General features: G+C 37.5%; 4 protein-coding genes, 1 long non-coding RNA gene and 1 pseudogene across 9 annotated transcripts; 4 read left to right on the forward strand and 2 right to left on the reverse strand.

The window, feature by feature from the left end:
• Positions 1–506: 506 nt before the first annotated feature.
• On the reverse strand, positions 507–4,748 carry LOC104722284 (26S rRNA (cytosine-C(5))-methyltransferase NOP2B). 3 transcript variants are annotated; one of them, XM_010440425.3, is made up of 16 exons: positions 4,034–4,748; positions 3,853–3,916; positions 3,616–3,749; positions 3,433–3,516; positions 3,268–3,342; positions 3,100–3,171; positions 2,934–3,007; positions 2,634–2,686; positions 2,436–2,545; positions 2,170–2,238; positions 2,010–2,084; positions 1,746–1,838; positions 1,575–1,654; positions 1,400–1,499; positions 926–1,254; positions 507–828 (listed from the first exon to the last, which is right to left on the reverse strand). In XM_010440425.3, exons 1-16 carry the CDS (start codon positions 4,499–4,501, stop codon positions 768–770), a joined length of 1,941 nt encoding a protein of 646 aa, XP_010438727.2. In that variant the 5' UTR covers positions 4,502–4,748; the 3' UTR covers positions 507–767. The 3 variants fall into 3 exon arrangements, with proteins under 3 accessions (XP_010438727.2, XP_010438728.2, XP_087330113.1); XM_010440426.3 differs by lacking the exon at positions 3,268–3,342 and having other exon boundaries at positions 4,034–4,589; XM_087473987.1 differs by lacking the exon at positions 507–828 and having other exon boundaries at positions 922–1,254; positions 4,034–4,603.
• A 2,182-nt stretch (positions 4,749–6,930) lies between these two features.
• Positions 6,931–10,332, forward strand: LOC104722288 (oligopeptide transporter 5). Its single transcript, XM_087473988.1, has 5 exons — positions 6,931–7,444; positions 7,669–8,124; positions 8,212–8,309; positions 8,416–8,988; positions 9,096–10,332. The coding sequence occupies exons 2-5, from the start codon at positions 8,101–8,103 to the stop codon at positions 10,165–10,167; spliced, it is 1,767 nt and encodes a 588-aa protein (XP_087330114.1). The 5' UTR covers positions 6,931–7,444; positions 7,669–8,100; the 3' UTR covers positions 10,168–10,332.
• LOC104722287 (uncharacterized) lies at positions 8,365–11,973 on the reverse strand. 2 transcript variants are annotated; one of them, XR_757171.2, is made up of 3 exons: positions 11,244–11,973; positions 10,740–11,138; positions 8,365–10,643 (listed from the first exon to the last, which is right to left on the reverse strand). It is a non-coding gene; the product is annotated as an uncharacterized LOC104722287 (long non-coding RNA). The 2 variants fall into 2 exon arrangements; XR_015571809.1 differs by having other exon boundaries at positions 10,391–10,643; positions 10,740–10,969; positions 11,244–11,649.
• LOC104722286 (E3 ubiquitin-protein ligase At4g11680-like) lies at positions 11,550–13,479 on the forward strand. The gene is made up of 3 exons (XM_010440427.2): positions 11,550–12,470; positions 12,560–12,917; positions 13,042–13,479. The coding sequence occupies exons 1-3, from the start codon at positions 11,968–11,970 to the stop codon at positions 13,186–13,188; spliced, it is 1,008 nt and encodes a 335-aa protein (XP_010438729.1). The 5' UTR covers positions 11,550–11,967; the 3' UTR covers positions 13,189–13,479.
• Positions 13,480–17,343: 3,864 nt separating this feature from the next.
• LOC104722289 (calcineurin B-like protein 3) lies at positions 17,344–20,125 on the forward strand. Its single transcript, XM_087473991.1, has 9 exons — positions 17,344–17,667; positions 18,412–18,470; positions 18,573–18,727; positions 18,878–18,960; positions 19,077–19,136; positions 19,220–19,328; positions 19,440–19,573; positions 19,682–19,794; positions 19,878–20,125. Exons 3-9 carry the CDS (start codon positions 18,604–18,606, stop codon positions 19,933–19,935), a joined length of 681 nt encoding a protein of 226 aa, XP_087330117.1. The 5' UTR covers positions 17,344–17,667; positions 18,412–18,470; positions 18,573–18,603; the 3' UTR covers positions 19,936–20,125.
• Positions 20,126–20,480: 355 nt separating this feature from the next.
• Positions 20,481–22,159, forward strand: LOC104722290 (calcineurin B-like protein 7; annotated as a pseudogene). The gene is made up of 8 exons (XR_015571811.1): positions 20,481–20,646; positions 20,719–20,849; positions 20,924–21,020; positions 21,137–21,196; positions 21,273–21,380; positions 21,509–21,642; positions 21,740–21,852; positions 21,923–22,159. The product of XR_015571811.1 is annotated as a calcineurin B-like protein 7 (transcript).
• The last annotated feature ends 48 nt before the right edge of the window (positions 22,160–22,207 follow it).

Genomic DNA, 22,207 nt, shown 5'->3' on the forward strand with positions numbered 1-22,207 from the left:
ATTTTGGAATATCCAAATCTTAATTTATATAAAGTACATAACAGCAAATTATACGATAATATATATATAATGCATGTGAGTGTTTGTGCAAGCGGTATATAATATGTGCTGAAAAGCTAAAAATAGAAACAAGAAGATTAGTGTGAGAGAAGTAAATGTAAAGGTCCCCAACAGAGAGATAATTCTGACAATGATGGATGAAGATATTGATTGGGTGATTGTCATGTTTCTCCAAACACAAAAGTCCCACTTCAGAAAACCTTCACATCCCTCCCTAACAGTAGCAGCTCACTTACTCCCAATTCCCTTAATTTTTCATCAGATAAATTCTATCTTTATGTTGTGGCATCATGGCCCCCACCCTCCAAATATCATTTGACGAGGTGGCACTGATCCGAAAAATTCATAGCCTTTCAAACACTTTGCCATTTTAAGGCCTCCCCCTTCAATTAATTTACAGCTCCACAATGAAAACAAAGAAAAAAACAACAACAAAAGAAACAGGCTTCACGCAAAATGTAATGTTATGAGATTAAATACAAAACTTATCCATGTGAGTGTCACTCTAACTTTCCCATGGTTTCTAGCTGTTTTGGTGTTTACTTAGTAACTAGTCAAACATTACAAAGCCATTGTTGTATACTGCAACGGTAACCTTACCCTCAGCCAATGAAGCCTCTCCTTTCTTGTGTCCTTCATCATGACTATAACACCGAAAGATTCTCCCTCTTTGAGTCTGTTATCCAAGATGCATTCCGAACCCAATCTTATTTTCTGTGCTTTGGCCTCTCCTTAGCATTCTCTCTCATGGCATTTCTTTTCTCTTCCCTGTAACATATTCAAACATTATGAACAAATGGACGTATGATACAACAATTTACTTATTCTCTTTTATCTGTCAAGGAAACAGTGAATGATTTTTTACCTAGCTTGAGCAATTTCATTCTTCCATTGTGATCTCTTTTTCTTTTGCTTCCTTGGTTCTTCCACAGTACCACTACCACTTTCGCTTTTTATGCGTGTATTCCTTCTGCCTTTGTGAGTCTCCTTTGACCTTGGAAATTTTTGTCTGTTCTTGTATTCTTTTGTGTTACTCTCTCGCTTGGGTTGCCCATTTGCAACAGAAGGTTTCTTCAAATCCTCAATGGCCTCAGCCTCTTCATCATCATCGCTAGACGACACCTGCGCTTGCCTCATTGTTTCAACTGGCTTATCAGTTTCTGTAGGCTGCATTGCATTGCTCATCTTCTTCAGCTGCAGAACCAAAAATGAAGAGTAAAATACCTAATCATTTAAATTACTATTGATATATCATAAGACATATTTTCGTCCATCCGCATCAAATGGTTGGATCTCTCGCAGGGAAACAATTCATAGGCTATAACCAAAGTATACATACCTTTGCAACAAAGAATCCGTCCATGTTGTGTACGTGAGGATAGAAACGTCTAGTCTTCTCTACAGAAGGATGGAACCGCTGTTCTCTAAAACTACTAAATCTGATGACATGCAGCAAAGCATGTGTTCAGAAGACGAATCATGAAATTTCCTATGCAGATAAAATTGTATATTACCCTGGTTGGCCAAAATCAAGTCCACATGGAACGACTTTAACATCCCTCTTTTTAAGGGCATAATCGATAACAGCTTCGTTCTGCATAATTTGTGTACAAATAAAATAGTGACGAAACATGAAAGATGACTGAAAAAACAAAAGTGGAACAGAAAACGTATGGTTAACCAACCTCGGGAATCATAATGGAGCATGTTGAATAAACAATATATCCACCAGTTTTGGAATTGGCGTCTACCAAATCAATCGCACTAAGTATAAGTTGCTATGAACAAAAAAATAAAAATGTAAGTTAGCATTACAAACCACATGCATCCTTCTTGATATTTTCGCAATGAGAGGGTATAAGAAGCGTTCATGCTATTTTTCAACTTTATATATTTGTCTTCGATGTAGAGAATGTTTTTAGTTTACTTTGTTCAAGACAACAACATACCTTTTGTAAATGAGCAAATTTATTTATGTCATCAGCACTTTTGGAAGTTTTAACCGATTCATCTTTTGATATAACCTGCATTATGTAGAAGTCGATATCAAACTATGAACAGAAAATTCATTTAAAAGACTATAAGAGGGTCGGGTCCAAAATTTCTTACTCCAGTTCCACTGCAAGGAGCATCCAGCAATACTCTATCAACCGAGTTCTGACCTAAAACCTTGGATAGCTGAAAGGCAAAAAAAGATAAGATAAACAAAAAATGCAAGGGAATAACAGAGAAACTGTCTTTTAGAATTAGTTACTTGATGCAATTACAGTTTTGCCAGTAATTTTTAATTTGGTTGAGCTGATGATTTACAACCAATTTGCAAAATTTAACATCCTCAAGCATGTACTGTCAATAGAAAGGTTCAAGAAGCTAACCTCTCTTCCGTCATAGTTACAAACTATAGTATTTGTCACTCCCATGCGATGCAGATTGGCACAAAGTGACTTTAGCCTAGGTACTTTCATCTCGTTCGCATATATTATGCCTGGTTATATAATCATTATAGCATTAGGATAACTGACTATAACTGTGGAGCTGGAGGAACAAGGAACCAGGAACCAATGAATGCATACCTGTATTCTTCATTAGTGCAGCAACATAAGTTGTTTTACCACCAGGGGCCGCACTGCAGTAGTAAAAACTTGTTATGGATACCACAATATACAACTAGTTGCATATGTCTCACATCACGGGACAATCAATTGGCTTTTTCGTTTTGACAACACTTTGCATCAATAGCACATGATCTATAACACATGATAGTATGATATGTATCATTAGCAACACTTAAATATCAACCTATGGTAATGCTTGTCATCATATGGTTATCTAAGACACAAATATAGTGCATTTCTGTAAATATAATTACTTACGCCATGTCCACAACTCGCTCTTTTTCTTGAGGAGCAAGGGCCATCACCGGCAAGAAGGAACTAGCACTTTGCAACTGAATATGTACCAAGAACATACTTAGTAAACAATTAAGAATACACATAAAAGTGTGAGCTGTACGTAACAAAACATCCAAAAATCAATTACCATATAGAAACCAGCCAAATATTCAGGAGTTGCACCAATCGGAACTTGTGAATCATAAACGATAAGTCCAACCTACAAAATATAATGCCAGGATTAACTACAGATGGTCCACAAAAATGTTTACACAAATTAAATGGAAATGGAAGACAATCTGCAAATGCTACTTACTTTTGACCACTTGCTTAATGGGTCTAGATTAACTCCTCTGTTCAAAAGTACATCAGCCAGATCCCGTCTCCGAGTCTTAACCAAAACAAAAGTCAACATAAATTATCTACCTCAACAGTCAAAGAACACTTATTTCTGTACACTCCAAAGCAAAACAAACTTCACCTTAAGAGTGTTAGTACGTATAGATGTAGGCCTTTTCTTTTCAAAAGCTTCAATTAGTTCCATGAGTTCAACAACAGGAAACATCTGTCAAAAGAGAACATAATATATATAAGTAACAGAATTCCCACATAACTTTTAGACCAAAGCGAGCGTAAAGAGAAAAGTCAGAGACTAGGGAATAACCTCAATCAAAGTTCCAATAAGAAACTCATTATAGCCATAATAAGAACAAAGATCAGCTTTAAGCTGGTCAACATAATCTGTCCTCTTGGCTCCATCTGGCCTCAAATCCTTAAAATTCGACAGCACTCTAACAACTGAAACATATATTAGTACAATTAAACTAACAACCGAGAGGATGATTCCTTAGGAGATACGAAGAACCTCCCAAGGAATAAGACTTGAACAAATGTTACTCACTCTCTCTAATCCTTATTTGTAAGCTAGGAAGATCTGGTGCCCCACGTGCCTCTGCTTCAAGCTCCTAAACAATGTGGAGCAATAGCAAAGATTAGAAAACTAGTAAATTTGATTTGTATCATTTTCTAAGAGAGCAAGAAAATGAACAAAATCATAACAGAGCAACCAAGAAGAATGTCACCTTTTTGGTTGGTAGCTGAAACTCATCAGGCTGTTCCTTAATGTTCATTGTGAATTCATCTTTTGCATCTTTTTCCTCCTTTTTACGTTTTTTATCAATAGCTCTAGATTTGATCTCAATATCGGACTCATCAGAGTCAGAACCCAAAGTTCCCTCCTCATCATCGCTACCAAAAAGCAAGTCGTCAGCACCACCATCATCATTTACGTCTTCTCCATCACCATCTGAGAAAAAGTCAGAACCTGATTCAGACCCTTCATCTCCTTGATTGGACTGTTCAATTTCCTCTTCTTCCTCCTCATCTGTAGCAATTACAGGCTTCTCCTCCGGAATACATCTCCTCTGCTTCTTCAACGGAGGCTTCTGAGATTTCGCCGCCTTCTTCAATGGAGACGACTTGGTCCGCTTATTCAGTGGAGGAGTCTGTGAATTTGTCCTATTCTTCTTGTTACGCGTCAGAGCAGCCATGGAATAAGTTTATATTACAACTTAGGGTTTAACGCGGCGAGGGTTTTAGCAGAAGTGCAGAGGTAGAAGATGAAGATGGAGGGTAGAGTAGTCGAGGAAACTAACTAACTTACCCGGAGACTGAACAACGTTAATGGGCTGACTGAAGCTAACTAATGGGCCGTACTCGAATTTACTAGTAATTTGGTAGCCCAATACTTTGTGTTAATTAATTTACCCGTGTCTGCTTTACAACACCACTTTGTGTGTTGGAAATTAATGATTTGAGTGTGTTATATATATGTGAGTACTACTTAGCTTGTAGATTTCTAAAGAATCACTAAATTGATGATTAATAAACCAAATCATAAATGTCAGTACTACTTACGTATATGTGTCAAAATATTGTTCAACCTCTCAAAAAGTAACTATAGAATTAGAATTGGTGTGTACAGAACATTAGAAGTATAGAAGATAATTATCATATTGAACAGATGATCTTTGATTTAATGAAGAGCTAATTTTATAATTTTTCTTTGATCTATTTAATACTAATATTAATCATCGAGTCCTAGAAATATATTTTAACTCACTAAACAAAATATTTCTTTTTTTTAACGGTTTCTTTATTACGAAAACTTAGTAGTTATTACATCTTAGATCATGCAGAAGAAAAGTAAGAATACATGAATAGACATTATAAGAACTATTATCTGGTAAAAAAATTTTTGCTAATAAATCAGCTGGTCGGTTGTTTTGTCTTGGTGTCCAAGTGAAGTCAACTTCTTCAAATCTAGTTTTCCAATAGTTGATTTCCTTTATCCAGTTGTAGCACCCGAAGTTAAGAGTTTTGCCATTGAGAATCTCTAAAATGCTTTTGCAATCTCCTTCAAAAATTATTTTCCGGAAACCTTTACACCAACTGTGTTGCATTGCGATGAGGAGAGCTTGTAGTTCACTATCTAAAGGAGATGTAGTCATAATTCCAATAGCTTGTCCTGCATCAATGAATACTCCTCTTTCATTCTTCAAAATCCATCCTGCCTTTGATTGTCTTGTAACCGTATTGTAAGAGCCATTATAATTGCATTTTATCCAACCTATCGAGGTTGTTGCTATCTCGTGGTAGTTGTTGCAGTCCTATTTATAGGACCTAGAGTAACTATCTCACAGCTCAAACTTTGAATATACTCTTGTGCTTGTATCCATTTCTCAGCATCCTACCTTGCTTTAACCAGTGTTGAAAACCATGAATAACTCTTCTACTGAAAGACTAGATAGTTTCGACTCGTCCATAATTTCCAAAGGATTCGAATAGCCGATTGATGTAGGAGATGATCACTTGGTGCAATAAAACCAGATAGAATAGCCTCCATCTTATCCTCTAGAGAATTTGTTGGCATAAGAATAATATTCAGAGGTAAACCTGAAGCTCGCCAGACCTGAAACTCACTAAACAAAGTATTTGTACGTACACCCATGCATGAGTAATTAAAGTTGATATAATAAAAATTGAAATCACGTAATTTTCTATACTCAAATTCTGAACGCTGAATGCTAATTTTCTTTGGTAAATTTTAGATTCCAAGCATAAAAAATTATAAGAAAATTGTTAAATCGTATAATATAAAATTTATCATTTGCATGTTTTGTTTTTTCTATTTGTTTGGGATAAAAGTTTACAGGTGATTGATTGATTACAAATATACAACCTAAAATGTCATAGACATTGACATGGAACAGACTGAATAAGACAGTGTATCCATAGTGGCTAGAAACAGAAACTTGAACAAAAGTGTAAACATGCATTCATATTGTATAACAGGTTGATAATGGAAACAACGATACAGATTGGAAAATCAAAACAAACGCAATATTACAATTGTGACTAGACTACAAGACCGAAACAGTACCTCTAATTTGTTCTGACGCGCGTCCTACGTACAAAACAAAAGAGTCCAAGTCAAATTCGGGGAGTTGTATTAAGCGGTGCTTCATTAGACAGCATTATTCCCACCGAACACGAACCAATTATTACATGTATAAGAGTAAGACTTTGTTACTATCGCTAAAATATTTTGTTTTTAGCTGCTGAATGTGATCGCCAATTAAATTGCAACTCTTACATCACCAAATTGTCTGTTACTAGTTATTTGTATGAAATTTAATCAACATCCGTTACTTTAGTTATCATTATTGGAATGCTCTATTTGTTTTATAATTTACTCTCTCTCTCTCTTTCTATATATCCTCCTACCCATCTTTATTTTGAATGAAAAAAGTATGTAAAGTATGTTTGATAAGTTATTTATTCTTGTATACAGAAGTCCGTGGAAGTGACTTTTGTTTCTTTCAAATTAAGGCAATAGAGTGAATAAGGAAAGGAAAAACAAACAAAAGAAAAGCAATATAGACTGTACATACTACAAATTGCTATACTAATAGACTGTATCTGTAAGTGATTTCATGCTAACAGTTGCTATATTTAGTATCTGTTTATTCTTTTAGCTAGTTAAAGTATCTGTTCTGTTTCAACAAGATAGTAAAAGCAAAATCCTACCTTCATACTCGAAATCAAGATTTTACTTTTTACCCCCAAGTTGAAAGTTTTTTCTAAGTTATAAGTGAATTGTCGAATTTATAAAGTGTAGATAAATTCTTTGAGAATTATTAGACTCTTCACACTACAAATTACAGAAAATACTCTCTAGCATTTTGATCTAATACTACATCCTCTTAAACATCTTTACTAAAACAGAGAAAACTTCTTTTACTAGTGTCAGGTCATTTACACAAGTGTCTTACAAGAACATTAATTCTCCGGCAAGTTATCTAGGACTCTCTCTGGTCATTCTCACCCCATCGAGCCGACGTCTACTTTTGGAGGAAAATAGAAAATGGTAGGCTCTCTCCAAGTATCCAAGCCTCCGGACAACACGTTTGAGTCCAAGATCGTCATAGCGGGTAAATGAACTCTCGGTTCTGTTCTCATCAAACTTGGTTTGCTATGGTTTGATTCTTTTTTTTTTCTTTTACCGTTATGTCAGAACCTAAGCACCTAACTGATACATACTTGATTTGTATAAATTCTGGATATTCATATCCTAAAACACAATTCGAATTCTAACGATTAATGTCTTTTACGTAATTTTTGATTGGTTGTGATTAAACCATCTGTGACGGTGCAGATGAAGAAGAAGAGGAGGATGAAAACGACAGTCCAATAGAAGAAGTCCGGTTAACCGTGCCGATAACCGACGATCCATCTCTGCCTGTCTTGACGTTCCGAACATGGTTCTTAGGAATGTTATCGTGCGTGGTACTCGCGTTCGTGAACAATTTCTTCGGTTACCGTTCGAACGAGCTGATGGTATCTTCAGTCGTGGCTCAGATCGTCACTCTCCCTCTAGGAAAGCTCATGGCCACGACTCTACCAACAAGGAAATTCCGGTTACTCGGTACAATTTGGTTCGGTTCGTTGAACCCTGGACCATTCAACATGAAGGGAACATGTATTGATCACTATATTCGCTAATACCGGAGCCGGAGGAGTTTATGCGACCAGCATCATTACCATCGTTAAAGCATTTTACCACCGGGATCTTAATCCCACAGCCGCCATGTTGCTTCTGCAAACCACTCAGGTATATGCATGTATATACATAAGTCTAAAATTAAATAAACTTTTTGTAACGTGCAGTAACATTTTTATTTTATTTTTTATCATATAGTTGTTGGGATATGGATGGGCTGGTATGTTCAGGAAATTCCTAGTGGACTCACCTTACATGTGGTGGCCTGCAAATCTGGTTCAAGTCTCTCTCTTTAGGTTTGTGTTTTTTTTTTCTCCTTCTCATACATTCACATTTGTAAGTTTCGCGATATTATAAAATTTGTTTGCTTTTATTGTTTGTATGTCAAATTGTATGGATTAGAGCCTTACATGAGAAGGAGGAGAAGCGTGAAGGCAAACAAACGAGGCTTAGATTCTTCTTAATAGTCTTCTTCGTGAGCTTCACTTACTACATAGTCCCTGGCTATCTTTTCCCTTCCATCTCCTCCCTCTCCTTCGTCTGCTGGATATGGAGCCGATCTGTGACAGCTCAACAGATTGGTTCAGGTCTGCACGGTCTTGGCATTGGCTCATTTGGTCTTGATTGGTCCACGGTTGCAGGTTTCTTAGGCAGTCCTTTAGCTGTACCGTTCTTTGCTATAGCCAATTGCTTTGGCGGATTTGTCATCTTCTTCTACATCATTTTTCCTATCTTCTACTGGAGCAACACTTACGAGGCAAAGAAGTTTCCTTTCTATACCTCTCACACATTTGATCACACTGGTCAGCGTTACAACACCACTCGTATCCTCAACCAGAAGGCATTCGATATCGATCTTCCTGCTTACGAAAACTATAGCAAGCTTTACCTTAGCATTCTGTTTGCTCTGATCTATGGACTCAGCTTCGGTACTCTAACCGCAACCATTTCTCACGTCGCCCTCTTTGACGGAAAGTTAGAATCCTTCTTTTTTTCTCTGCTCTGCATCTCAAAATATAGATCAATGTATCAATTTAAATGAAAATTCTTTTATCGTTGTTGTTGTGGTTGTTTTCATGAAGGTTTATCTGGGGGATGTGGAAGAAGGCAACATTGGCAACAAAGGACAAGTTTGGAGATGTGCATACAAGACTGATGAAGAAGAATTATAAAGAAGTACCTCAATGGTGGTTTGTCGCGGTTCTCGCTGTTTCCTTTGTTGTAGCTCTTTACGCATGTGAGGGATTTGGCAAACAGCTTCAGCTTCCATGGTGGGGATTTTTACTCGCTTGTGCCATCGCCTTTACCTTCACTTTGCCTATCGGAGTTATCTTAGCGACCACAAACCAGGAAATGGGTCTTAATGTTATATCGGAACTGATCATCGGGTTCTTGTATCCGGGAAAGCCACTTGCCAATGTGGCTTTTAAGACTTATGGTTCTGTGAGTATGTCTCAAGCCTTGTACTTTGTCGGAGACTTCAAACTTGGCCACTACATGAAGATTCCACCGAGATCTATGTTCCTCGTTCAACTAGTTGCGACTATTGTTGCTTCAACTGTCTCCTTCGGGACCACATGGTGGCTGCTTTCTTCAGTCGAGAACATCTGTAACATAGATAAGCTCCCAAAGAGTAGTACGTGGACTTGCCCCGGGGATGAAGTGTTCTATAACGCGTCAATCATTTGGGGAATCATTGGCCCTGCAAGGATGTTTACAAGTAAAGGCATTTACCCGGGAATGAACTGGTTCTTCCTCATTGGCTTTCTTGCTCCTGTCCCGGTCTGGTTCTTTGCAAGGAAATTCCCGGAGAAGAAGTGGATACAGAAGATTCATATTCCCTTGATCTTCTCAGCGACTAATATGATGCCAATGGCCAAGGCTGTGAACTACTGGTCGTGGTTCGTTGTCGGGGTCGTGTTCAACTACTATATCTTCAGGAGATATAAGGGATGGTGGGCAAGGCATAACTACATCCTCTCTGCAGCTCTTGATGCAGGCACTGCGATTATGGGTGTGTTGATTTACTTTGTGTTGCAAAACAATGACATAAGCTTACCTGATTGGTGGGGGAGTGAGAACACAGACCATTGCCCTTTGGCAAATTGCCCGACAGCGAAAGGGATCGTAGTTAATGGCTGCCCGGTGTTCTAAAACCTTGCAGCAGTTGAACATTTTCTGGACTTTCTTAGACCTGCAGGTGAGGGACAACTACTGCCAAATGGTTTGGTAGCGACAATAATATTGTGTAACGACTTTGTGAGTTTAAGTGACGATGTAAAAAATGATTTCGAATTTAAATGACCCTGGTTTATTAAACATACATCTTGCAAGATAAAAGAACAGCCAAAGATCATAGTTTAGGGATCTAAGAAAATGGATCACAAGAAGAAGTTTCATTATACTTGTAAATTTTAACCACAGTGTCTCAAGATGTACAAAAAAAGTATAGTACTTTGAGCACTTTTGCTCTATCGTGAATCTGGAAAACACTTTTTTAACACAGACTCTATAGCTCAAAAAAAGAGAGTCTCCAAAAGCTAACCGTGGATGATAATGATGAAGACTGAAGCGCATAGGTACATCGCCTGACAGTTCTACAGCTGAGGAATGCAGGGTTCAGCCAGTCCCTGCAATTAAATTAGAGAATAACAGTGAGTAGAAATGAGATACTACCATCTTGTACATTAAAGGTGTAGCTTTACGGATTTATGCATCACGCTTACTTGGTGACATGGCGAAGATGATCATCAAAGTCTGCGAGGTCCATCTATTTTCTCTGATGAAAAGCAAATCTGATAAAACAATATTAGCTGATGGCTCCTTTTAAGAGTAGCTTACTGCCTCCATCTTGCTCTGATCATTCTCCAAGCAAATCTGATAAAACAATATTCACAGTAGAGAGCACGGAGGAAATAGCACACCCCACCACAGAGCTAAATAATGCTCCTCTTATCTGATTCATCAAAAGCAACAAAAAAGAGTCTCTTACCTGAAGTCATCAGTGTATTGTTTCAAATTCAAGCAAAATGCAAAACAAATGCTAAAAGTTTCTATCTTTTCTAATTGAAATCCTAAGAGACCCTTTACGCTCCACAAACAGCTGCTGGAAGTTACTTCCCTACCTATCAATTCCAAGCAATCAAGATCCAAATTAATCATCTTTCTATTTGCAATTCAATGTACACGTCAATCAGATCCTAAAGCTTCATATAATTGGGTTTTCAAACCTTCAAAATCATGACGAGAGAGATCTCCAGAGGTTGCAAAAAGAAGGAAGTTGTAGTGGAGGACTAGCTTGATGCAAGCATTCTCGGAGATCTCTTACTCAGTCAGGCCTGCTCACACCTAAGCTCCAACGCTCACCTTTGACTCGATCACAAACTCACTGAGTCAAATATCCGTATCGTTTTACCCGGTGGAGTTAAAAAGGAGATTAGGAAAGCCGCAACCCGAATTGGCTGGGCCCAAGGCGGGACCCTGAAAAAATTTGGATGCCTGTTTAACCGACCCGACCACAACAAGTAATTGATTTCGTGGCCAGCCTTGCGTTGAGGGAGAGAGGGAAAGAGGGAGAGTTGTTGTTGTTTTGTAACTAAAAGAACGAGAGAATGGTTAAAAGCAGCGGTTGCTGTCGAATCAAAGACAAAAACTAAGGTTGTTAGGTTTTTTTATAGGCCAACGGTCATCTTCTCCTCCTTCTCTGCTTCTGCATTCTTCAAACCTAAGCAAAAAAAAAAAAAAATCCGTTCTTTTTTTGGTTGCTTCTTCGTCGCCATCTCACACCCAACTTCACCTTCTCTGACATTATCACTACACCTTCCTCTCTTCTTCTTCTTCATCTCTTCTTCTTATCTGGGTTTTTTTTCCAGCTTTTACTCTGTTCTTCTTCTCTTCTTGCTCAGTTTCTCAAGAGAAATCAAAACAATCCATCAACATCTCTCTGATTCTGACATGAGTAACCGTTATTCCTCTCAGTTACAATTATCAGCCATTAACTCCATCACTGTCTCCTCATCTTCTCTCCTCGATTCCACGCCACATGAAGATGATAACACTCGTATGGCTCCCGAGAGCTCCCCCTCTTCTTCCTTTCTAATGAGACTGGCTATGAGGGTATCTAGAGCAAGGTGGTTCTTTTTCTTGAGAAGGGTGTTTCATTACCAGAACGCATCAAGATCTGATCTTGGCACCAATCCTTTCAATTCTGTCACTTGGATGATATCAGAGCTCATCGCTTTACTTGTACAGATCACTGTGATAACATTCACACTAGCTTTGTCTAAGAAAGAGAGACCTGTTTGGCCGATGAGGCTATGGATCACCGGTTACAACGTCGGATGTCTTCTCAATCTTATGCTGTTATACGGTCGGTATCGTCAACATGACACTAGCCAAGGAAACGCATTTGGCTTTGGCGATATTGAGCAGCAACATAGGAGCAGAGAAGAGACCAGGTTACTAGCAAAATTGAACATTTTATCATAAAACTTGGAATGCAAAAGATCTCTAAGCAAATGACATATTCTGTGTGTATGTTATTTAGGTGCTCGCATTTGATGAACAGATGCAGGACATCGTTGGAGCTTTTCTTTGCGATATGGTTTGTGATAGGTAATGTATGGGTGTTTGATTCTCGGTTCGGTTCGTTCCACTATGCTCCAATCCTTCATGTCCTCTGCATCTCCTTGCTCGCTTGGAACGCTCTCTGCTACTCTTTCCCGTTTCTTCTCTTCCTCCTGCTCTGTTGTGTTGTGCCTCTCATTAGTAGCTTCCTCGGCTACAACATGAACATTGCATCTTCTGACAAAGGAGCGTCAGATGACCAAATATCTAGTCTCCCCAGTTGGAAATACAAACTCATTGATGAAACTTCTGATTCTACTCAAGCAAACAATGATCCGGTAAAGATCTCTAACCTGAAATAGTCAGAAATCAATGGATTGTTGTTGTTTTTTTACCTCTAAAACTGAAAGTAACATTTCTTGATATCAAAAGTTGAACCACCCGGGGTTACATTAATTGCAGGAATGCTGCATATGTTTGGCAAAGTACAAAGATAGAGAAGAAGTGAGAAAGCTGCCATGTGCGCATAGGTTTCACCTCAAATGTGTAGATCAATGGCTTCGTATCATATCGTGTTGTCCTCTATGCAAACAAGATCTCCCTAACTAACTAAAAACGCTTTGTGTTTGTGTTTTACTTTTGGTTTTGGTTTTGTTGTCGCCCACACACGGTTACTTGTGTGAGTGTCCTTTACTTGTGTACAAAAGAGCTCACCAGTGAGTAACCGTAACTATACCTGAAAAAGAGAGCAAAAAAGAGTAACCAGAAAATCATATAACATGATCAATGTGTTGTTACTAGCCGTGGGGGTTCGGGACCCGAACCCGATCGGGTTCGGATCTTAGGATTTTCGGATCTTTGGATATATAAAAATAAAATCCGATCGGGTATTTTGTAGAATCGGGTCGGGTTCGGGTAATTTCGGATACACCCGAAATCCAAACTGAATTTCGGATATCCGATGGATTTCGAGTATTTGTATCCGAAATTGATAAAAATACCCGAAATATTTATAAAAAACCTGAACTCATACCAAAATACCTGAAACAACAAATAACTTAAATATCAAAAAACAACAAGAATGATTAGAAATGAAAGTAGAACAACATAAAGATTGAAAATCAGAATTGAAAGTCTTAAAGAGTTTAGAGATTCAAAGAGAATGCAAGTCTAAATTCTGAAGTTTAAAAGAGAGAAACAAGTAGATAAAGTTTAAAAGAGAGAAACAAGTAGATTAAACAAGTAAACCAGTCTTCTAATCCTCTTCTTCTTCTGCCATGTCACATGCTCAAGAGTCTTCTTCTTCACATTCAAACTCTGAAAATAAACAAACCAACATTACAAACTGTAACTTGTAAGTAAGTACTTAACATGGCATAGAGAGATAAGAAAGTGACCTCTTTGAAGCTCATCTTCAAACTCAACTTCTGCAAGAATTTGAGCATTTGTAAGCACCTTCTCTTCAAACTTTATGTCTTGTTTTAACCACTGTTCAGTACACATGAGAACATCCACCATGTAGTGTGTAAGACAACTTTTGTAGGGATCTATTATCTTTCCACTATTGCTAAAAGCACTTTTAGAAGCAACAGATGACACTTACATTGCAAATAAATCTTTAGCCATCTGAGATAAAACAGGGTACCTTGCACTATTGACCTTCCACCAAGAGAGTATATCATACTCAACACCCATCATCAAATCTGGATTCTCAACTTCTTCTCTCAGATACGTATCTAGTTCATTAGTATCTCTAACTCCAATAGTTCTGAGCAATGTATCATACTTCTGCTCCATCGGGTTGTATCCATCAAAGTCATCATCGACCGAGTCAAATAAGTCTTGATGTCTCTCTTGAATACTCTGAGATGAGCAGTGAGACTGAGTTTGTTCCGCAGATGTTGTTGCTTCAGCATATCTTTCATTGTACTCTTTATACATATCACGCATTATAGCCTTAACTGAATCTTTCATTGCCCCAGCTTCTACAGTATCTACCCCATACAACTCCTCAAAACACAAACTTGCAAACTGCATCTTCTTTCTTGGATCAAAAACACTAACAATAATCAACATCCTGTTAATGTTCTTCAACCCATCCCAATACTTATCAAATTTCTGAAACATTTTCTCAGCATTCAACTTCACATCCTTATCCCCACTAGCACAAAGTAACTGAAGCTTCACAGCAATGTTAACTATCTCGCCATAACATTGATGTGCATTCATAGTAGTGGAGACGGATACTACCAATGTAGCCTTATAGAAAACATTAAGAAGCTTAACTAACCTCTCAATTTTAAGCCAATCTAAGGTTTGAGGAGGTCCAATCCTTTTTACGCCATTCTCATACTCCAAGAAGTGATCATTGTAAAGCTTATCCTCAAACTTCATTTTATCAAATGCTCCTTTAAACTTAATTGCCCTTGTCAGCATCAAATACGTAGAATTCCACCTTGTTTGCACATCTAGTGGCATACTACCCTTTGAGAACCTACCATTTTCGACTCTTTGCTGAAACGCCTTTCTTCTATTTGGTCCTGACCTGACATATGAGATACCATTACGGACTGCAGCCACACTAGCATCGATTTCAGTCAATCCATCCTTCACTATCAAGTTTATAATATGACCAGCGCACCTAAGATGCATGAAATCTCCATCCATAACCAGATAATCCTTTGATATCTCAGAGAATCTACATTGAAACTGACTCAGAGCATTGCTATTAGCAGTTGCATTGTCAACAGTGACACTGAACACCTTCTCTATCCCCCATTCAACAAGACATTCTATAAGTGTGTTTGCAATCGTCGTACCTTTGTGATCTATCACATTCTTAAATTCAATGATTAGCTTCTTCAATCGCTAGTGTTTGTCAATGTAGTGTGTTGTGATAACCATGTAACTTGAACCTATAAGAATAAAAAATAACAGTAAGTATAGGTTATTAAGAATAAAAAGCTAAGATCAGAATTTTAGTTTAAAAAAAAAGTACATGTTACCGAAGAAACCCATATATCAGTGGTAAGTGAGACTCTTTGCTTATTAGCCAAAAACCATTGCCTAAGAGTAGCTTTCCTCTCCAAATACATTTTCACAATGTCTCTTGTTGCTGTCCTTCTTGAATGCGGTTTATAGAGGTTAACCTAAATGAATTACATATAAGAAAAGACTGATTAAAGCCGTAACAAATAGATAAGATTGATTAGATCAACTGTATAAGAAACATGTTTTAAATCATGCACATAAGAAAAGACTAAGTTACTAACCTTATCGCAAAATTTTTTTAATGCCACTCCTTCTACAAAAGACAATGGCAACTCTCCTATCACCAACATTTGATTAAGTGCTTCTCTGAAAACATGCTCAGGAACCTTTGCATACTGGATATTTCCTTCCTTATTAATCACCTGTTGTCCTCCTGTAGCATCTTGACCTTCTTTCCATGCCTTGTAGGCCTTACATATTTTGAGATGATTCCACAAGTTCTTCGTCCCTGATTTCGTCGCACATCCTAATTCCTTTCCACAATAGTTACACTTACACCTGTTACGGCTGCCTGCTAATCTTGTGAAATGGGTCCATACACCAGACCTTGGTGCTAGTGTCCTTGGTGTCTTGTTTTGCTCAGCAGTAGTGCCACCACCAGATCCACTTCCATGAGTTTGTTTCCTTTTTCCTCTTGCTCTCGGTGTCATCATTTCTTCTTCATCGTTTAAATCATCATCGGTATAATTTTCGTTCACTAGTGATGACGAACCCATCTGCATATCATATTAACAGAGATAGCAAAGTTACTAAGTCAGCGATAGTAGATAGTTTCCCATATAACAATCAAATTAAGACAAGTATAATCATTACAATGGAGTTTTAAGATTCAAACTAAGTCTATACATTAAACAAGATGAAACATATAACATCAAAGCAATATCAGATTCTCAAATCGAATATGATCTTATTATTATCACTAACAATAAAAATGCAAAACCTTGTGTTTCTCTCTACACATATAGAAATTGCAGAGAAGACTTAAGAGAAAGTAAATGACACATATAGACTTAAGGTTCTAATTTCTAAACATCGATTTAGTTTCAGTTTCAGAAGACGATAAAAAAACCCAAAGGAGATCAAAAACAAACCTGTGATTTCCGTCGTGAAGTCGCAGAAGGAGGGGATGAGGCTAAAGGATTTAGGGTTTTCAGCTTGAACAAATGAGATTAATCTCTGATTTTATTGGGTAAAAGCAAAAAGTACCTTCGATTTTGAAGTTGGGTAGTCGAACAGGCTATAATAAGTTTGAAATCGATAAAAACAAAGAAAAGAAAAGGGGTTAGGGATTTATCATTTATGGGTTTCTATTATCTTCGGGTATCTTCGATTTTGGTTCGGATATCGGGTATTACCCGAACCCGATCGGATATCCGATCTTATGAAAAATCAAATCTGATCGGGTATTTTACCCTAACCGAATCCGAACCAAACTGTTCACTTCGGATCGGATTCTTCGGATCGGATTCGGATTTAGGTTTCAGATTCGGTTAAAATGCGCAGGGCTAGTTGTTACTGTTTATCACAAATCAGAGTTTTATTGTGGGTGCGTTCATGTGAATCATGTCTCCTCCTTTTGATTGGTGGTATTGGTAACTTGATATATTTTTTTTAAAAAACGACTTAACCGGATCAAAACCCAAAGACGAACCAAAACCAAGCTAATAGTATTATTAAGTGCATAAAACGACGGCGTAGGATACAGCGCATAATGGACACATGCTCCACTATAGGACGGCGTGTGAAAGTGAATGTAATAAGCAGTTTTTATTTTTATCACTCCTTTTACAACTGTGTGTCTGTGTTAGATCATTTATACTCCATATTTAAATCTTTTTGCAAATATTCTCATTCTGCTTATAGAAAAGAATCGTGTCTGCCTTTTTTTTTCTCTCTCTCTCTCTCTCTCTCTCTCTTTCACTTTTGTGTTACCAATAATAATAATAAAGAGTTTTTATTTTCCGAGTTTACCACCGCAACCATCGTCAGTTTCAACCGCAGGAGCCGCCGCAAGGAAGGCTCTTCATCCGCAGTGGCGTAAGGCTTTATTACAACTTTTTCTCCTTTTTCTACGATTTCTCGGTCGGTCGTCTTCCTCGTGATTAATCTCGTGTGTGTATTTTTTCCGGGAAAATCGCAATTGGAAAATTTTAAAATTAAGAGATTGAGAAATGAAGCAAACTAATTAAATCAAATTCGCTGTGAATCCATCATCGCTAGCTGATAGATCCGTGAGCTGAATTACCAACTTTATATAACGAGATGAACTCTTGAGTTTGTTGTTTGTTGTATCTGAATCCGAACGATTTGGAATCTAAAACCTCGCTGGATCGCCTTTTTATTTTCTTCTTCTCATAAGCGTTGTTTCTCTAAAAAATCACTTTTGTGTGTTTCATTTCGCGACTAGATTCAGGTTTCGATCCTCATGATTGTTTGTTTATCATCATCATCTCATGGTTTTGGATTCGTTTCGAATTGTTTTATTTCTTCTTCATGACGTTAAAAATTGTGATTCCCTCAATTTCTACTTGTTGGGGCTGTTTCCTTCTTAGATTTGGGGTTTTTTGTGTTATTAGACTTGTTTTCATGACTATGACTATGATGGTTTAACAAGATAATCACTGGTTAATCTGGACTTTATAAGATTAATGCATAAAAGCTTAGATCGTTTAGGATATACCTCTTTTTATGGTGACTGCTTCAGATCTGAATATGATGAAACTTGTTTGCTCTTCTTCAAATCGTTTTGATGAGCTACATGTCAATTCTTTCACATTGCAGGATTATTTTAAAGGTGTATAAAGCATTGCCTTTTTGACAAACCAGGAAATGGTTAAAAGGTACTTATCTTGTTCATATGCATATATTGTCTTTAGTTTCTTTCAGGTTGTTCTTTAACTTCTTACTTTTTTTTTTTTTTTTTTTTTTTGGTTATTCAACAGACATGGGGAGTTTTGATTCACGAGAGGTATCATGTCGCAGTGCCTAGACGGTTTCAAGCATGTGTGCTCCTCTTTTTTCCGGTGTTTTGATATCGATATATACAAACAATCTGGAGGCATTGGAGACCCTGAACTGCTTGCCAGAGAGACAGTTTGTATGCTCTCTCGCCTTCCATTCATTGTCATTTTTTTGTTCTCTTATATGATTCTAAGGCATGCTATTTTCTCTAGTTGATACTCCCTGTTAAGAGGGAATACAAATCTTACTTCTGGATTTTTTGATCATGTGAATCGTTTGGCTGCAGTTAGCGTGAGTGAGATAGAAGCTCTCTATGAGCTGTTTAAGAAAATCAGCAGTGCTGTGATTGACGATGGGCTAATTAACAAGGTATGTAGGGATCATATCTCTTTTACGCCACTCACGAATCAAGCATATTACTACTTCTTTTGGACAGTCTTTTCTGATTTTCATTTGATGTGTCATGTTTTTAATTGTGGTGTCAGGAAGAGTTTCAGTTAGCCTTGTTCAAGACAAATAAAAAAGAGAGCTTGTTTGCTGACCGGGTATGTTTTTTTCTCAACCAAAAGACTTTGTGATCCTGTTGCCAAGGTCCTTATTCAAAGTATATTGACGTTACCAATCACAGGTATTCGATTTGTTTGACACAAAGCATAATGGAATACTGGGGTTCGAGGAGTTTGCTCGTGCTCTCTCTGTCTTTCATCCAAATGCTCCTATAGAAGACAAGATTGACTGTACGTCTCTGATCTTTAAAATTTGATCCGAGAACAAATGATCTGATGTTCACAATGCTACATATAATCCATGAAATTTCATTAATAGTTACTGGGAACATTGTTCTGCAGTTTCGTTTCAGCTATATGATCTAAAGCAGCAAGGTTTCATCGAGAGGCAGGAGGTGAAGCAAATGGTGGTGGCTACTCTTGCTGAGTCCGGCATGAACCTGTCAGACGAAATCATAGAGAGTATAATTGACAAGGTGTGGTTCTTTCCTTCCTTTTTCCTGCTCGATACTATTTTCTTGTTCAACTCGTGATTGCAGTTGTGAATAAAGTAAAGAATGATTTCTGAGTTTCTTCTTTGGCAGACATTTGAGGAAGCTGACACAAAACACGATGGGAGGATCGATAAGGAAGAGTGGAGGATCCGTGTTCTTAGGCATCCTTCTCTTCTAAAGAACATGACCCTCCAGTATCTCAAGTGAGTTACTGAACCAATGTACCTTCCAATGTTTGTTTCTGCATCACAGTATTGTTAACATAGATCTCTCATATTGCGTACAGGGATATCACGACTACATTTCCGAGCTTTGTGTTCCACTCGCAGGTGGAAGATTCCTGAGAAAAACAATAGCATACTAGCAGAGAGACTATTTGAGAATTGTGTTTTATTTCTGATTATGTATCATGTTTATTTGTTTGAATCTCTTCTGAACATTTTCAAGATTTTGTTGTTACTTCTGTAAAAAGAAAGAAAAGAAAACAAATCTGTATTTTTTTCTGCTCCTTATTTTGATTGATGTTTTTCTCTCCTTGCATCTGTAGATAGATATACTACTTATGTTGAGACATGATTCCTACTATTAAGTCAAAAAAAACATTGAAAGAGCAAACTGATATGGAGAGAAAAGAGAGAGAACTCAACATCAGTGATCTGGTAAGCTCTAATCTAGATCCTGAAATCAGAAATCAATCTTGATATCAAAACTGAAACCACCAGTTTGATCGGACCGGATGCAATATTACAACTGTAGGATTGGTTAGTCTTTTAGGAGATTGACTTTTCGGTTAGAGTTGACAAAGTAATTAGAGTTTACTTGGGGAATAAATAAACCAGTCATTCCTATTATATATGTGTCCCTCTCTCAATAGCTGAATAGTCCAAGCGTTGACAATCCTATTATTTTGATCTTCTCTCCTTTGTTAACTCTTTCTGAAATCGACAATGGCAGCTTCTTCCAACTCTACGGGTTGCTTTACGAATCAAAACGAGCTAGAGGCTCTTTATGAGCTGTTTAAGAAACTCAGCGGTGCTGATGGGCAAAGAAACGAGGTACCTAAAAATTGTATGTGACTTTCTTGCCACGCACTGTATGCATATAAATCTGTATTTTCTTATTTTCAGGGAGACGTTGTGAAAGGCGTACCACATAATTTGCAATCATGGTTTATAGAAAACAGAGGACCTGTCTTCATGTCAATCTTTACTCTCCTGTCTTCAGCGATATTCATGAGCGGGATCATCAGTTTTGGAAGGTTCTTTTAAAACTTCATTCATTTTAAAAAGAAACTATTCAATGAACTTATTTTATGTACTCTATGTTTGGTAGCATTGTAGGTGGATTATTGTTGATGATAGGACTCTACTGTGTATTGTGGAGGAAGAAAAACAGAGTGGAGGAGATATACGGTGGTGAAATGAACAAGGTAGGTAGGTACCTTAGGGATAATATGTCTCTCTTGCCACGCACGCTTATTTGCTACTTCTTTTGAACAGTCTTTCAGATTTCCAATAACCTTGGTCCTGTTGTAACTTGTATCAGGAAGAGTTTCAAGTAGCCATATTCAAGACAAACAGAAAAGAGAGTTTGTTTGCAGACAGGGTATCTTAATTTTTTTTGTAATCTATTTATTTGGCAGTTAAAATATATACTGACATTACCAATCAATCAATCACAGGTGTTCGATTTGTTCGACACAAAGCATAGTGGATACTTAAATTTGAGGAGTTTGCCCGAGCTCTCTCTGTCTTTCATCCAGATGCTCCTTTAGATGATAAAATTGACGGTACATCTCTGATCTCAAAAACTTGATCCTAGAAACCATCTCTAACAAATTTATCTCATGTTCAACACATCCTATATAAATTCCATGATAATTTATTAATAATGACTACCTGGAATATTACTTGGCAGTTTCGTTTCAGCTATATGATCTGAAGCAGCAAGGATTCATCGAGAGGCAGGAAGTGAAGCAAATGGTGGTGGCTACCCTAGCTGAATCCGGCATGACCTTGAGCGACGAGATTATAGAAAGTATAATCGACAAGGTGTGCTTTCCTTCCTACTATTTTTTTTGGTTCCACTGTAGTGTGTGTAAACAGATAAATGTGAAGTGAATAGTGATTTTTGAGTTTATGTGGCCAGACATTTGAGGAAGCTGACACAAAACACGACGGGAAGATCGATAAGGAAGAGTGGAAGACCCTTGTTCTTAGGCATCCTTCTCTTCTAAAGAAGATGACTCTCCAGTATCTCAAGTGAGTTACTGAACCAATGCATTTTCTGCATCACAGTATTGTTAACATTGATCTTTCGTATTGCGTACAGGGATATCACGACTACATTACCGAGCTTTGTGTTGGACTCGGAGGTGGAAGATACCTGAGAAAAACAATAGCATATTTGCAGAGCATACTATTTAAGAATTGTGATTGTTCTCTTATCATGTTTATTTGTTTCAATTTCTCTGATCATTTTCAAGATTTTGTTGTATACTCTTCTTGTGTGAAGAAAAACGTAAAACATGTACGTACGTATTTTTCTTGTTCATGATTTTGGCTTCTATTTTCCCCTAGCATCTGTAGTATACTGCTAATTTCTGTTCATGATTAG

Source organism: Camelina sativa, chromosome 11 (genome assembly GCF_030686135.1).
Source record: "Camelina sativa cultivar CO46 ecotype springtype chromosome 11, ASM3068613v1".
Classification (NCBI taxonomy): domain Eukaryota; kingdom Viridiplantae; phylum Streptophyta; class Magnoliopsida; order Brassicales; family Brassicaceae; genus Camelina; species Camelina sativa.

Bases quoted from the DNA above. Each gene is read 5' to 3' on its own strand.
- LOC104722289 (XM_087473991.1), top strand. From the start codon at position 18,604: ATGTCGCAGTGCCTAGACGGTTTCAAGCATGTGTGCTCCTCTTTTTTC. The intron at 19,137-19,219 runs GTATGTTTTTTT...TACCAATCACAG, and splicing joins AGAGCTTGTTTGCTGACCGG to GTATTCGATTTGTTTGACAC. The intron at 19,795-19,877 runs GTGAGTTACTGA...TATTGCGTACAG, and splicing joins ATGACCCTCCAGTATCTCAA to GGATATCACGACTACATTTC.
- LOC104722288 (XM_087473988.1), top strand. From the start codon at position 8,101: ATGTTGCTTCTGCAAACCACTCAG. The intron at 8,125-8,211 runs GTATATGCATGT...TTTATCATATAG, and splicing joins TGCTTCTGCAAACCACTCAG to TTGTTGGGATATGGATGGGC. The intron at 8,310-8,415 runs GTTTGTGTTTTT...TGTATGGATTAG, and splicing joins GTTCAAGTCTCTCTCTTTAG to AGCCTTACATGAGAAGGAGG.
- LOC104722286 (XM_010440427.2), top strand. From the start codon at position 11,968: ATGAGTAACCGTTATTCCTCTCAGTTACAATTATCAGCCATTAACTCC. The intron at 12,471-12,559 runs GTTACTAGCAAA...TATGTTATTTAG, and splicing joins AGGAGCAGAGAAGAGACCAG to GTGCTCGCATTTGATGAACA. The intron at 12,918-13,041 runs GTAAAGATCTCT...CATTAATTGCAG, and splicing joins CTCAAGCAAACAATGATCCG to GAATGCTGCATATGTTTGGC.
- LOC104722284 (XM_010440425.3), bottom strand. From the start codon at position 4,501: ATGGCTGCTCTGACGCGTAACAAGAAGAATAGGACAAATTCACAGACT. The intron at 3,343-3,432 runs GTGAAGTTTGTT...GTTTTGGTTAAG, and splicing joins TACGTACTAACACTCTTAAG to ACTCGGAGACGGGATCTGGC. The intron at 829-925 runs GTAAAAAATCAT...AATATGTTACAG, and splicing joins AATGAAATTGCTCAAGCTAG to GGAAGAGAAAAGAAATGCCA.